General features: G+C 45.5%; 4 protein-coding genes across 4 annotated transcripts; all 4 read left to right on the plus strand.

The window, feature by feature from the left end:
* Positions 1-355: 355 nt before the first annotated feature.
* On the plus strand, positions 356-4622 carry L199_005054 (sulfite reductase (NADPH) hemoprotein, beta-component; the record flags this gene model as incomplete). Its single annotated transcript, XM_064890769.1, has 3 exons — positions 356-2899; positions 2957-4242; positions 4313-4622. 3 exons carry the CDS (start codon positions 356-358, stop codon positions 4620-4622), a joined length of 4140 nt encoding a protein of 1379 aa, XP_064746841.1.
* A 915-nt stretch (positions 4623-5537) lies between these two features.
* L199_005055 (uncharacterized protein) lies at positions 5538-6438 on the plus strand (the record flags this gene model as incomplete). Its single annotated transcript, XM_064890770.1, has 5 exons — positions 5538-5567; positions 5638-5660; positions 6000-6120; positions 6306-6324; positions 6407-6438. 5 exons carry the CDS (start codon positions 5538-5540, stop codon positions 6436-6438), a joined length of 225 nt encoding a protein of 74 aa, XP_064746842.1.
* A 1049-nt stretch (positions 6439-7487) lies between these two features.
* On the plus strand, positions 7488-10856 carry L199_005056 (GTP-binding protein ypt1; the record flags this gene model as incomplete). Its single annotated transcript, XM_064890771.1, has 7 exons — positions 7488-7520; positions 7629-7724; positions 8444-8500; positions 10227-10255; positions 10319-10386; positions 10456-10690; positions 10757-10856. 7 exons carry the CDS (start codon positions 7488-7490, stop codon positions 10854-10856), a joined length of 618 nt encoding a protein of 205 aa, XP_064746843.1.
* A 454-nt stretch (positions 10857-11310) lies between these two features.
* Positions 11311-14161, plus strand: L199_005057 (uncharacterized protein; the record flags this gene model as incomplete). Its single annotated transcript, XM_064890772.1, has 8 exons — positions 11311-11778; positions 11851-11931; positions 12017-12208; positions 12326-12502; positions 12578-12889; positions 12962-13282; positions 13345-13522; positions 13593-14161. The coding sequence occupies 8 exons, from the start codon at positions 11311-11313 to the stop codon at positions 14159-14161; spliced, it is 2298 nt and encodes a 765-aa protein (XP_064746844.1).
* Positions 14162-14379: the final 218 nt, after the last annotated feature.

Raw genomic sequence — 14379 nt, forward strand, 5'->3', positions numbered from 1 at the left:
GATCAGATCTGGAATTGATCCTCGCACGCCATCATGATTTATGATTTATTTGGAAGATGGACCGGACCACAGAAAAGTTGGATTCATCCTCGTCCATACACATTTCGGCTTTTAGACAATCCAAAGATCGTGCTGTGAATACTTTGCTCATCACAACACAATTCGTATCTCTCGACTTTCTCTCTTCTCTGCATAAAGCATCGTGCTCCGTCTTGCACGCTCATCTAACATATCTGTAGTATCACCTGTGTAAATTATCAAGAGAATCCCAACATCCTTTCAAGGTGAGTTGACCTTTGGCCTCCACTTTGCCAGATCACGCCGCTGACCACCCTCTCTCGATCTGCCATCGCAGATGTCTACCTCCTTGCTCTCAGCTATCTCCAATCTCCCTTCCACCTCTTACCACCACCCTATTGCCACCGTACCGTCCGGGTCGAGCAAGCTTAACCCATACCTCCCTATCCCTCAAGCTTCTGGCAATGTCACCGTCCTCTTCACCAACCCCACTTTCCTCCCTTCCGTTCCTTCGGCCTCCCTCAAAAGAACGGTAGTTCAAGTCGTAGATGCTGAAGAAGTCGTAACACCTCGAGCTGCCAAATCACTATCGTTAATAAGTAGATCGGCCCAGGAAGCTTATGATCACTCTCTACTTGCTCTTCGATTAGCTCAAGATGAAGATGCTCTGGTTTATCACTTTATCGCATCGGGATTGGATGGTTCAGTTCAACAGGTAGAGGACGCAGAATCATGGTTGAGCGGACCATTGGGATCGCCAAACCCTGCGAATGGAGATGCCAACGGAGAAGCCGTCGATGACCTTCTCTCATCATACGAAGCTATATCTCTTTCCCTGCTCAAGCTCACTAGAAGAGCTCAACGATCGTTCGTCCACCGAAAAGGAGATTCCTCCAAACTCATAGTCAACTTCCTCCCCTCTGCCATCGAGGCTGAAAATGTCATCGACGTCGTCCTCGCTATTCCCGTACCCAAGGAGAAGCTTCGATCTTCCCTTACAGGAGTACAGGAAGTAGTGGTAGTGGAAGGTGGCAACGGAAAATACGGATCTGGATGGGCCTCAGTGGTCGATGCTCTCGAAGGCTCCGATGTCAACATCCGATCTGTATTGGTCGCTGGTGATGTATCCCCATCCGAGATCTCATCAGCACTCTCAGCTTCAGCTCCTATCACCCGATTAGGTAAACCTGCGAGCCACTCAATCCCATCCTCATCTGTCGCTATCCCCTCCCCTGAATCCAGCTACACCTCTCTCCTCGCTTCATCTCCCACGCCTCTGGAAATTCTCAACGACCCATCACACCTCGCTGCAAACGAATCTACTTCGCCACTTTACGCTTTCGGTAAGGCTGTCGCCCTCCGAAAGGAACGAGCTAGACTCGTCGAGTTGGCAAAGAAGATTCTCAAAGCCTCTAACACCCGAAAAGAGGTTCACGAAGCTTTGTCTGCTTGGTTGTTAGTTCGAGATGAGCAAGGCGCTGCCGCTGCCGGAAAGAAAGTAGCTCAGGTGGTTGGTGCAGGTGACAGTGCAGATGAGAAGGAACTTGCTCAACTCGGTGAAAAGGGTCACTGGGAGAAGAGAGCTCTTTGGATTGTTATTTCCAACTCTTGGGCCGTCGATCTTGCCTCTTCTGGTCTTCATCATGCTCTTGCTTCTGGTCTCGACATCAACCTTCTCGTTTACGAGACCGCTTCTTCACCCTTCTCACCCAATGCTCCCGCTCAACCACCCAAAGAAAGGAAGAAGGATCTTGCTCTCTATGCTCTCAACATGGGTGACGTATACGTTGCATCCGTAGCTATCTACGCCGACTATGCCGGTGTGATCAATGCTATGCGAGAAGCCGAGAACTACTCTGGTCCTGGTCTCGTCCTTGCCTACTTGCCTTGGGGAGACAAAGAAGATGGCGAAACTGTATCAGAGAAGGAGAAAGCTGGACCTCTGGAACGATTGAGAGAAACCAAACGAGCTGTTTCTGGAGGCTGGTGGCCTATGTTCAGATGGAACCCTTCTCTCGCCGATGAGAAGCGATTCACCCTCGATTCATCTTACATCAAAGCTGCTCTTTCGGAATTCCTTGATCGAGAATCCCATCTCTCCCAACTTACCCTCTCTCAACCATCAATTGATGCCTCCGTTACCTCCTCGGTCGGCAACGATCTCATCGCTGCCCGAAAAGAGAAAGCTCGAAAAGCCTATGATGCCCTGCTCAATTCCCTTGACGGTCCTGGTCTTTTGGTTCTTTACGCTTCCGATGGTGGAAATGCCGAGAAAGTTGCCAAGCGATTGGTCGGTCGAGCTAAGATGCGTGGTGTGGGTGCTTCTCTTCGAGTCCTCGACGAGATCGCTCCTTCCATCGTGGACTCCTTAGCCGAGGAGAAGAACGTATTGGTTCTGACCTCTACTGCTGGTCAAGGTGAAGCTCCTCAGAATGGTAGAGAGTTCCACAAAGCCCTTGGTAAACTCTCTGCATCCGATAAACTTGCCGAAACCAAGATCACTGTCTTCGGTATGGGTGATTCTCACTATTGGCCACGACCTGAAGATGCCGGTTACTACAACAAGCCTGCCAAAGACTTCTTCCCTCGACTTCTCGCTCTTGGATGTGCTGAGCTCTGTCCATTGGGTCTCGGTGACGATTCCGATCCGGATGGATATATGACTGGATACAAGCCTTTTGAAGCTGGTTTATGGAGAGCTCTTGGTGTCGACAGTGTCGAAGTTGCTGAAGAAAAGGAGGAAGTTGTTGCCAATGAACACATCAAGATCGCTTCCGATTACTTGCGAGGTACTATCCTTGAAGGTCTTGAGGACAAGACGACAGGTGCCATTGGTGCTTCCGATGCTCAATTGACCAAGTTCCACGGTACTTATATGCAAGTGAGTCAAGTCCAGTACTTATACACACGTCCTTCGATATTGATCTGTAATTTTTAGGACGACCGAGATATTCGAGAATCGCTCAAAGCTCAAGGCCTCGAACCTGCTTACTCTTTCATGATCCGAGTGCGAATGCCTGCCGGTGTCTGTACCGCTGATCAATGGTTACACATGGACAGAATCTCTGACGAGCACGGTAATGGTACATTCAAGTTGACTACTCGACAAACTTTCCAATTCCACGGTATCATCAAGAGTCACTTGAAACCTGCCATGCAAGCTATTAACCGAAGTTTACTCGACACCATCGCCGCCTGTGGTGACGTCAACCGAAACGTTCAATGTTGTGTCAACCCCGCCTACTCTAAAACCCACAAGACAGTCTACGATTTCTCCGTCGCCATCTCCGAACATCTCCTTCCATCCACCAACGCTTACCATGAGATTTGGCTCGACAAAAAGAAGGTCTACGGTGATGCCACTCAAGCTTTCTCTGCCGATCACGAACCCCTTTACGGTCCTTACTACCTTCCTCGTAAATTCAAGATCGCTGTTGCTGTACCTCCTGACAACGCTGTTGACGTTTTCACCAACGATGTCGGTTTCATCGCTATCGTAGAGAATGAAGAGGTTATCGGTTACAACGTCAGTGTCGGTGGTGGTATGGGTGTTACTCATGGTAACAAGAAGACTTACCCTCGATTGGGTGATGTTCTCGGTTTCCTCAGCCCCGAAGACGGTACCAAGGTGGCCGAAAGTATCATGCTTGTTCAACGAGATTACGGTAACAGACAGGATCGAAAGAACGCTCGATTGAAGTACACCGTTGATCGACTCGGTGTTGCCAAATTCAAATCTCTCGTTGAAGAGCGATGGGGTAAGAAGTTCGGTGAAGCTCGACCTTACCAGTTCACCTCTAATCTGGACAAATACGGATGGCACCAAGGCCACGATGGTAAATGGCACTTCACCATGTTCATCGAGAATGGAAGAATCGAAGACTCCTCAAGACATCAATTCAAATCAGGTCTCCAGGAGATCGCGAAGGTACACAAAGGCACTTTTAGGCTCACTGCCAACCAGCATCTTATCCTTTCCGACGTTGCACCAGAGGATCTCGAAGAGATGAAGCGATTGCTTGCCAAATGGGGCTTGGACAACATCGATCATTCCGGTGTCAGACTTTCCTCTTCGGCTTGTGTCGCTTTCCCCACTTGCGGTTTAGCCATGGCCGAATCGGAACGATACTTGCCCTTGTTGATTGACAAAGTTGAGAAGATCTGTGAAGAGGCTGGTGTAAGGAATGATGATTTGGTAATGAGGATGACCGGATGTCCTAACGGGTGAGTCAAATCATATACCTCACAAATACTTATCTATGGGTTGTGCTGACGGGTCTGATACGTGTAATAGTTGTGCACGACCATGGGCAGCGGAAGTGGCATTCGTCGGTAAAGCCCCCGGATCATATATGATGATGTTAGGTGGTAACCATAATGGTACACGATTGAACAAACCATTCATCGAATCCGCTACCGAACCTGAAATCTTGGCTGTGTTGAAACCCATGATCAAGCGATGGGCATTGGAGAGACATGATGGCGAGAGATTCGGAGATTGGACGATCCGAGCTGGATACATAAAACCTACTACCCACGGAACGAATTTCTGGGAGAATGGTTTCCCATCTGCTAATCAGGCTGCTCAGGCTATTACCGCTTAATTTGGTGGTACTCGTATAGTTTATTCTAATATATTTTGTTATAAAGGTTTTCTTTTCTTTTCGAATAAGGTAGTTTGTTTTTCAGTTTAATTCCATTTATAGATACCCCGGCAAAAAGCATATGCATAGGATAAGAGTCATATGATGTTGTTCTTGTTATCTCCAATATTATCCTACATGTGCGTCATCACCTTGAGGGTCTCTTGACATTTTCTATTTCCTCTGGTCTCCCTTCCGCTCTCTCTTCTTTCCGCTCATGTCCGAATCCTGGATCTGGAATGAGATGTAAGACCAAGGTGAGGAGTAAGAGCAACACGATCGATGCAATGGCTAGGCCCAATGTGGCTGTATGGAACAGCGATCGTCAGTATCTTGAAGCACCAGTGGTGATACATGAGATGTGATCAGCGCTTCATTCTTAGTGGAGATGTAGCACTTTTGACTCTCCATCACCAGATCTTCTCACTCATGGCGGCTCGGAAGGAGGAGTGGCATTCTACTCACCGGCAACGCTCATTCTGATTCAATTCTTCTCTGTTATTCTTCTCTCTGCGTCAGTTGCTCGTCAGGAGAACGATAGATGACATCCTGTTAGCTACATCTCTTCAGATCCGCATATCACACAAGTACCCTCCGATTTCACATATGCATATATCTCCTCTCCTTTCATATCCCATCCAACAACATGAACATCACCTCGCAATAAAGGATGAATTTGATAATCAGAATTGACAATGCCACATCATTGAATTGCCACATTCACCTCTCCAACCAATACAACGACGCTCTTTGGTTATCCCTTCATCTCCTTCGCTTTTCGCGAGTTCCGAAAACATCATCGACTGCTTATTCTACGTCTTTGTCTTCCTACTCATCCTTATTCTCCTTATCCATACCCACCTGGATCTCAACAAAATGCCTGCTTTCCTTCGAAAATCTCAAATCGTTAGTCTATCTTCATACTTCTTACAGCTTGAGGGGGAAATGCAATGCTGATGGATTTCGATGTAAATAGGGTCTTAGTGGTTTTACTCCTGAGTATGTGTCATTTCGTCAAACGTTTCGTTTCTTTTGGTATGGAGCGTTAGAAGGATGTAGGCACTGAGGTCTGCCTGGATGTCAGAAGAAGAATAGAGGACAAGAACAAGATATGGAGGGAATATAGGATGTGATGCTGACGTTTATTTGTTACATACCCGGTCAATTGCCTGCTCGATCTATTTTCGACAATCCTAACATCATGGAATCCTCACACATATCTCATTATTACACACCGATTCATCGTATTACCCTATCGTCTCGATGTAACATACCATCAATTTCGAATCAATCACTTTGGGACGTCAACTTCCACCGATGATTCTTTCTATACAACAGACGTCTTAGAGGTTGGACAAGTACCGGTGCTCTCTGGGGTATAGCTGGTGCCGGATTCGTATCCCTCTTCTTATCTGATGTACCACTTTTCAAGAAGGATGTGTTGATCAAGTTACCCGTGGTGAGTTGATGTTCGATTTCATGAAAACGGTCATATACATTTATGGAGAAGAACATCACAATGGAGAATGGATTTGGGATGAATCAGAGATGAGACGAAGTGCTGTCCTGTGTGCGGAACGATGATAATGACGAAGATGATCATACCTGTTGGAAGGATGACGCTGACTTGTGATCGTTCAATAGGTCCGAGAATACTTCATCGGTATGTCCAACTTAATTTTCCTCACATCGTACCTTTCGTTGTCTTTACCCATACTGATTCCTGATCTAATTCGAATTAATAGACAAAACCCCCGACTCTGATAAGCCTTTCTAATCGGATCATGTTGTATTTAGAATGGTGATGGCGATGGGTGGTCGAGCGGATATTCTTTTGTTTCTTTGATAACCGATGGTAGAGGTTATTTAGACCTGATTCTTTGCATGAAGCTTTCATAATCCACCAATGTCTTCGTCCGAAGCTCAGATCTCTTGTCATCGATGCTCCCCTTCTTGATGAGGATGTAGAGGGGCTCCCTACTGTCGACGTTGAGATACTACTTTGCTCTGGTAGACGGTTCATTGTATGCCACGGAGACTAATGCCGGGACGTTCCGATGGTTGAGTGATGCCCGAGTCCTCGTGGCCTGATAACTAAGTGGTATGCTTTTATAAGTTATGTGGGTATTGCTCGCCACGCATACAACGTCACTCGCTCTGTATGTATTGTCCATCGTCACCGTCGCATCACTCTCACTCTCACACAATCATTCATACAAAGAAAGACATCCCATCAGTATATCCTCATACTCAACATACATTATTCAGCTTTTATACCAAGATAGTCTGGACATTCTTCACTTTCCCTCAACTCGGTGAGTGAGTTCATTCATCCCACCATACGTGCAGAAGAAAGAGATACAAAGCACAGGAGTGAAAGAGAATCTCAAGGAAGATAAGCGGCGGCGCGTGCGAGGCGATATGAGTATGGGTCATGCCCGATGGTCGTTATTGAGGACAGAATTAATGACTAAATATAACAAGAATGTTATGCTAACTACAGACCTTGAAATCCTTCATGCCCTTCTTCATCGATTGTTAACTCACCTTCGTACTGTTACTATCCCATCAATATCGATTCGCCGCCGGCCATCCGCGCGTTTCATCTACTCTCTCTCGTCATATGAAAACACCGCTTCCTTCACTTCACTTCACTTCACCTCGGCGATGTCTCAACCTCACCACTCTGTAATTATCCATCAACATCACTTCTGACCATCAAATATACGTTCAAATCGGATCCGACGCGTTATCTATTTGATGGCATGTTGAAATTGGGTATGGGTATAACAGAAAGAACGATAATTTGCATCGAATCAGTTAGCCATGTCTGCGCCAGAGTACGATTACCTCTTCAAGGTGAGTCGGACATCATCCATCATTGATCAAATAATCTCGGAGTGACGAGTAGAAACCGCCGAGGTTGTGGGTTAGACAAGCCGTGCTAACTGAATGAACGCTTGATAGCTCCTCCTGATCGGTGATTCAGGTGTAGGAAAATCCTGTTTACTTCTTCGATTTGCCGATGACACTTATACCGAATCTTACATTTCTACTATCGGAGTAAGTGGTCCCCCCCAAAGTAATCTTATCTGTCCGCGGCTTTGATGTTGGATCTCGAAAAAGTTGGATGCGTTTGATTTTTGATGGATGTCACGTATGGGTTGAATAGGTGGACCGTGCGGTGTATGTGTGTTCCGGAGACAGAGAAGTTTGAATGGCGGTGAATTGGATTGCATGGGTTTGATGGGTCCAAGATGAGAAGAGATGACGATGATGGATGTAACGCCGAGGGTCATCCCCCTACAATCTCCTCGGCGTCACTTCGATCATCTCACTCCAGATCTGATTCAGATCCTCATCTTCACCTATTGTCATTGCTATTGAGTAGCTTCATGGTGATTTGCGGGATTGTGTGCGTGTATCTCTCGGAGGGAAATGATCCGTGAAAAGCGAGGAACATGACCTTTTGTGTGATCTCTTTTCGAATCCTTCTCGCTTCTTTTGTGCATTTCTTGCTTCTTCAGCTACTCCTCAAATGCCCTTCGAAAAGGTATAAATAGAGGCCATTCTCAAATTCGAATTCTCTCTTGTCTCTTTCTTCCTTCACCTTTCCTCTTCTCTCCCAAATTGCATAATGCTTTTTCTCTTTCAACCTTGGTTACAGACAGTACACTATGTAACCTTCGTTACACGCTCCATCTTTCATAACATACTATTTTGTCCTCACTTGCTCCGACGTCAACGAGTCGCCACTCGCTTACACCAGCTGTCGTCATCAGGTTGACTTCAAGATCAGAACCATCGAGCTTGAAGGAAAGACTGTGAAATTGCAAATCGTGCGTATACCTCTTCCAAGGATGCGCACTCAGCATGAGTTTTAGCAAAGATAGCTGACGGTCAATTGTCTCTCCTTTCAATTCCTTATCTTTCGGCAACTATGGATATTCAACTTCCTTCCGGTCATCCGCCTTCGTATATGTCTTGGACCTCTCTCGCATCTCGCTTCCATCTGTCATTCTCGGTGACTGTTTGCGCTCTATCGGTTGATCCCTGTTTCAATCTGCTTTGCCTGACTACTGTCTGATTGATTCCTGAAATCTGATAATACTGCGTTTACCATTCATCGATTCATTTCAATTCTCCTCGCTCATCGACCGCTGTTACGTCTTCGGTTCTTTCAACCTCTCAATGCCGTATGTGTCCATGTTGTGCCCACTCATTCAACGACCTGCGCTCTCTTCATGGTATTCCTCTCATACGAACATGCTTCAAAATTTATCCTGAATCTGGAATTCTCCCGCTGCGTTCCCCTCCATCAACTTCTGCGATTGCTATCATGGAACCTGTACGGCTTCTGCAATTCAACGACCTGGCCTATGACGATCACCACGTCATTTTCTCCGAATTATATCGCCTTGATCCATCGAATCGGTTCCCCTACTCGTCTTCGACGGACTGCTGAACACATTTTCATCTTCAACGACATACATTCCGGAATATGTGAACCAACTACTTATCGTCCGCCTGATTTTTGACATCCACTTGATTTTGTGTTATTACGCTTTTGCGCTCTATTCTCATTTCAAAATCTTAACCTACCTATTCTCGTCGCTGTGTTCTTTCAACTTACATTCGTTGCCGTTTGATCCGGTTGCTGTTCATCTCAACACTCCCCTTCACGGCCGAACATACACATCTACGGTTGCGCCTTTATGATTTCACCTGTATCGATCGTCGGCATCCACGAACCCGCCCGATTGTTGCTGGACCTCTGGACATCAAACCCCTGGACCTGAAAAATACTGGCCCATTGACATCATCCTGAACTTTTGATCATGCGTGGCATTCGATCTGCTTGATTACAACGGATATTGCATGCCTTTACCCGTTCAAATCTCGATTTCATTCATCATTCCACCCCGTTACCAATGCCGGTTTCCATCGGGACGCGAACCCTTAACACGGGCACGTCAAATCTTGTCCAATATATAACTGGTGGCAATGTGTCTGGCAACTGGAATCGATTTGAAATACGGTTGGACCATGATCCTTTCAACGTGAAATTTGGCCTTTGCTTCCTCAAAACTGCCCTTCTATCTTATGATGGGGACTGGTTAAATTTAATCGCATACGCTTTTTCGGGTTTCTACTCTTCGCCTCGATTCGCTTGCGGTTTCCCGCCCTCATCATCGCCGTGTGTATATACATATCTTCTGGAAAATTTTCGGTTATCATCTCAAAACGCTTTCCTTCGCTGTTCTCTCACTGGATCTTTACTCGGGTCTTGAATTTCAACTTCTTACGTCCAACGACGTTCTCGGCATCGATTCGACCCCATGGTGCATTCGCTTTCGGCGACGTTCAATGGTGGTGGTTTACGACTGACCTCTTCAACGCTTATGAATTCGGCGTAATCGCTCTGCTATATATCATGGTATATAACTTGTACGCACCTTTTTATTCTTCCCCACCACGATTCCTCTCCGACACTCCACTACTTCCTTGATATCGCGCCTGCCCCACAAACAATCCTATTTTATAATATGTATATATACCGAACAGTGGGATACTGCTGGGCAAGAACGATTTAGGTGGGTCTTAGTTGATTTTCTGTGTCTTCACCTAAAGGATTTTTGCTGACTTGTGCGCCTCAGAACAATTACATCGTCATACTACCGAGGAGCTCATGGTATCATAGTAGTTTACGATGTGACTGACAGCGGTAAGCTGAACTCATACATCATACATCCGGTGATCTTGGGTTCATGCTGATCATCCTTTCAACTCCTAGACACATACGCTAACGTCAAACAATGGTTACAAGAAATCGATCGATATGCTGTTGAAGGTGTCAACAAGCTCCTCGTAGGAAACAAATCTGATTTGGCCACCAAGAAAGTTGTCGAGTACGCCGCTGCCAAAGCATTCGCCGATGAATTAGGTATTCCATTCCTTGAGACTTCCGCCAAGAACGCCACCAACGTTGAACAAGCTTTCTTGACTATGTCTAAGCAAATCAAGGATAGGTGAGTGGTAACATCGTTCAGATGTAACTTGGGCCAGAGAGCTGATGATTTTTGTTGAACATATAGAATGGGATCAACTTCTATGGCTTCTGGTCCAGGTGCTAAATCAACGATCAAAGGTCTCGGTCAAAATGTTGAACAAAAGACTGCTGGTGGATGTTGTTAGATGGTGAATGGATACTATTGGGATGTGCTGCGATGAGGAGGGGAATACGAATGTTTGTTCTCTATTCGGTAGATAGACAAGATATGGAGACAAATACTCATTTCATCTGTTATACTCTTTTCTTCCTTCTTCTCTCTTCTCTCTTCCCTCTTCTTTTTTCGTTTAGCTATTTTGTAGAGCAGGATATGAGTGAGTATATATATCACCCACGATTTATGTATGTGAGCGTGAATATACATAGTGTACCTCATTGGTAAATTGATTCCGTCTCTTCGTGTCTGTGTCTGTCCGTGGCCCTCCACTCTGCTGGGACGTGTTCGTGCATCCCACTCATCCTCACAGCTCACCACTCATCATTCATCATCCACACTCATGCTGCTGTCAGCTGTTTGTGAGTCACAGAGTGGAGCAGCTCAAAGCAAACGATACATAAGATAGATGCGGAATCACCATCATGTCGAATACAAATGGTGACGTTCCTCGTGGAATGTCAATATCCATCTCGCCCACAACCATCCAACCGTCAACCGTCTCAACTTCTCTACCTATACCTAACTCCCACGCTCAGTCTCAACCATCATCCTCAAGGCGAGCTTCACAATCCTCATCTTCTTCCTCTTCGTCGACAGGACCAGATCATTCACTTGACCTCCCATCACTCCAACCTCTCTCACACTCTCATCCCCTCCTCTCATCCGAGAACTTCAACGCCGACGAATTCCTGTTATCTAGACTACACATTCCTCTCGAAGAACTTCGAGGTGAATTAAGAAGCTATTTGAATGAGCTGAAGGAGGAACTGGTGAGGTTGATCAATGAAGATTACGAGGAGTTCATATCGCTTGGAACGGGGTTGAGAGGGGAGGAAAGTAGGTTGAAAGGATTGCAGGAGCCTATGAAGGTTGTTAGAGGAGAAGTCGAGGTGAGTTAGATACTTCTTACTATCTGTGACAGTGTACGAATGGAGCCTAATCTGACTTGTACCATTGAGCAGTCTGTAAGAGATGTTTTGTATGAGCACCAGCAGAAGGTGCAAACTAAATTGGACGAACGTTCAGCTTTGAGAGAAGAGAAGGTGAGCTGACTGATGTACCCTATACTATCATATCATATCGTATCACATTCGTGTTGATGACAGAAGCTGATAATAAGAATCGTAGGCCCTCCTCGACCTCTTGCAGCGGCTATTCGATACCCTCACCAGAGCAGAGACATTGTTAGATACCACGCCGGATGAAGAGCATGGTTCAGCCAAAATGATCACTAGAGTAGCAGGCGAATACACCCAGGTGGTCTACCTGGTCAATAAAGCTAGGATGGAAGGATGTGCTATAGTGGATATCGTCGAGGATGTGAGTGAGAATTTCGGATTCATGAATAGTCCAAATGTTCCTCGTTGTCATGTCAATTAGTAGATGTATGAGTCTGGCTTACTGATCAACGTGATGAAATACTGAAATACCTCATAGCGTATCCAAATTATCAAATCTCGCCTATCTAAAGATCTGTCAACGTTACTCACCGCAGAACTGGCTGAGCCGAATATACCGAGGCTGAAACAGTGTTTGAAGACTTACGAATTGATAGAAGGATGGGAAGAAGCTGAAGGAGTTGTGAGGAAAGCTATACGGTCATACTGTAGATCTGTAAGTTCAACTCATCGCATTCACACTTCTATTACATCGTTGACGTGTTGACTGATATTGTGTTACCCCCGAAAGACGATAACATCAACAAGTCTAACAGTCCCGACCACACCCACGGCCCCTAAGACACCCCATTCCTCATCACTCAATAATGCATTAGAGAAACCTCTCAGATTGCCCGCAGAGGACCAATCGCCTCTTGCTTCTCTATATAACAAGATCTTAAGCCAGATGGAGACTTATTCCCCACTTTTACAGATATCAGAAGATGTCTCTGAAAAATTCGATTTCTTTCCAAAGATCATCTGGCCAGAGTTTGCAGGAGCTCTGATAGATAATTTGGGAAGTACGATATTTGCAGCTGGAAGACCTGATGAGCTACATAAGGTGAGTTTATTTCGAGGGATTCGTCACTCCTACACTTATCCACCGTTACTAAAAGCATCGCCATATTTTCAGCATTATACGACAACACATGAGTTTATCGCCCTACTCGAAACACTCGCTCCGTCCACCCGAAATGTCATCTCCATGCGAGCGTCCCCTGCATACGAGGCATTCGAAAGAAGATGGCAATTACCGGTATACTTCCAATTGAGATGGAAAGAGATTGTCGGGACTCTGGAAAGTGCTTTGGCATCTACGAGCAACGAGAAAAGTGGATCGGGTGAATGGGCGTTACCCGCTTCTGCAAGTGTATGGAGAGCATTAGAGACCACTTGGAGTGAGGATGTGTTCATTGACGAGCTGGCACCGAGGTTTTGGAGGTTGAGTCTTCAAGTAAGTCACCTTTCTTCCCTTATTGATCGCAGAAGCATACATCTAACCATGTGCTGTCGCAGATCATATCCCGGTATGGTACATACCTAAAATACACGTTGAATACCTTTACGATCAAAGAGGAAGATACGGCTCAGGAAGATGCAGCGTTGAAATTCACCGCTGCTGCTATTGTCGATCTGGACCGGATCAAAGAGAAAGTTGCAGAGATCGAGGTCATCAAGTCTTTAGGCTTGCAAGGTAAGCATTCCATGTCTGGAGCAACACGAGACAGCTCACATACTGATCATACCATTTTGTCACTTTGCAGAACACCTCACTATACCTATCACACCTTACTCCAACGTCCTTTTGCAAATCCTTACTCGGAGATGTATAGATCCCTTGAAACTCATTAGATCAATCGCCTCTCAGTTCAGATCATCCACTAGCACCAGCAGTAGCACCTCTTCTTCCTCATCGAACCAGGCATCCTACTTCATACCCAACGTTCTTAAACCCATATCAAACTTATACAATCTACAACCACAGCTGAAAGATACATATGGGAAAGAATGGTCTGTTCAGATATCAGATTCGGTCTTACAGAATTACTCTTCGATATTAAGTTCGGTCAGGAAGACTGAAGATCTATTGAGGAAACATCGTAAATCCAAGAAAACTGGTTTATCATCTTTCTTCTCTTCGGCTTCTTCTACTACCACGGCGGCTGACCCCGAAGGAGGGAAAGAAGAGAAGGAAGAAGAAAGATTTAGATCACAGATGTTGATTGATATCAACACGTTAAGGGATGATGCCAAGAGATTGTGTGGGATTGATATTCAGGAATTGAGCAGCTGGAAAGAATTGGTGGATGTCATTAACAAACCGTCCGAGTAAAATTATCTCTGTCGAATGCAGATGTAACATAGATGGGAGAAATACCATAAATTAGATCAGTGGGAGAAGGCCATCGTATCGCATAGAAAGGTGTAACTAAAGCGAGGTAACTATGGACATGCATTATCTTATTCATCCGTGTATTGATTTGAGCTATCTCTACATAAAGTTGTTGATCTCTACATCTAAAAATCGTACATACTCAAAAAAAATGACTG

Source organism: Kwoniella botswanensis, chromosome 1, assembly GCF_036426115.1.
Source record: "Kwoniella botswanensis chromosome 1, complete sequence".
In the NCBI taxonomy this organism is placed as follows: Eukaryota; Fungi; Basidiomycota; class Tremellomycetes; order Tremellales; family Cryptococcaceae; genus Kwoniella; species Kwoniella botswanensis.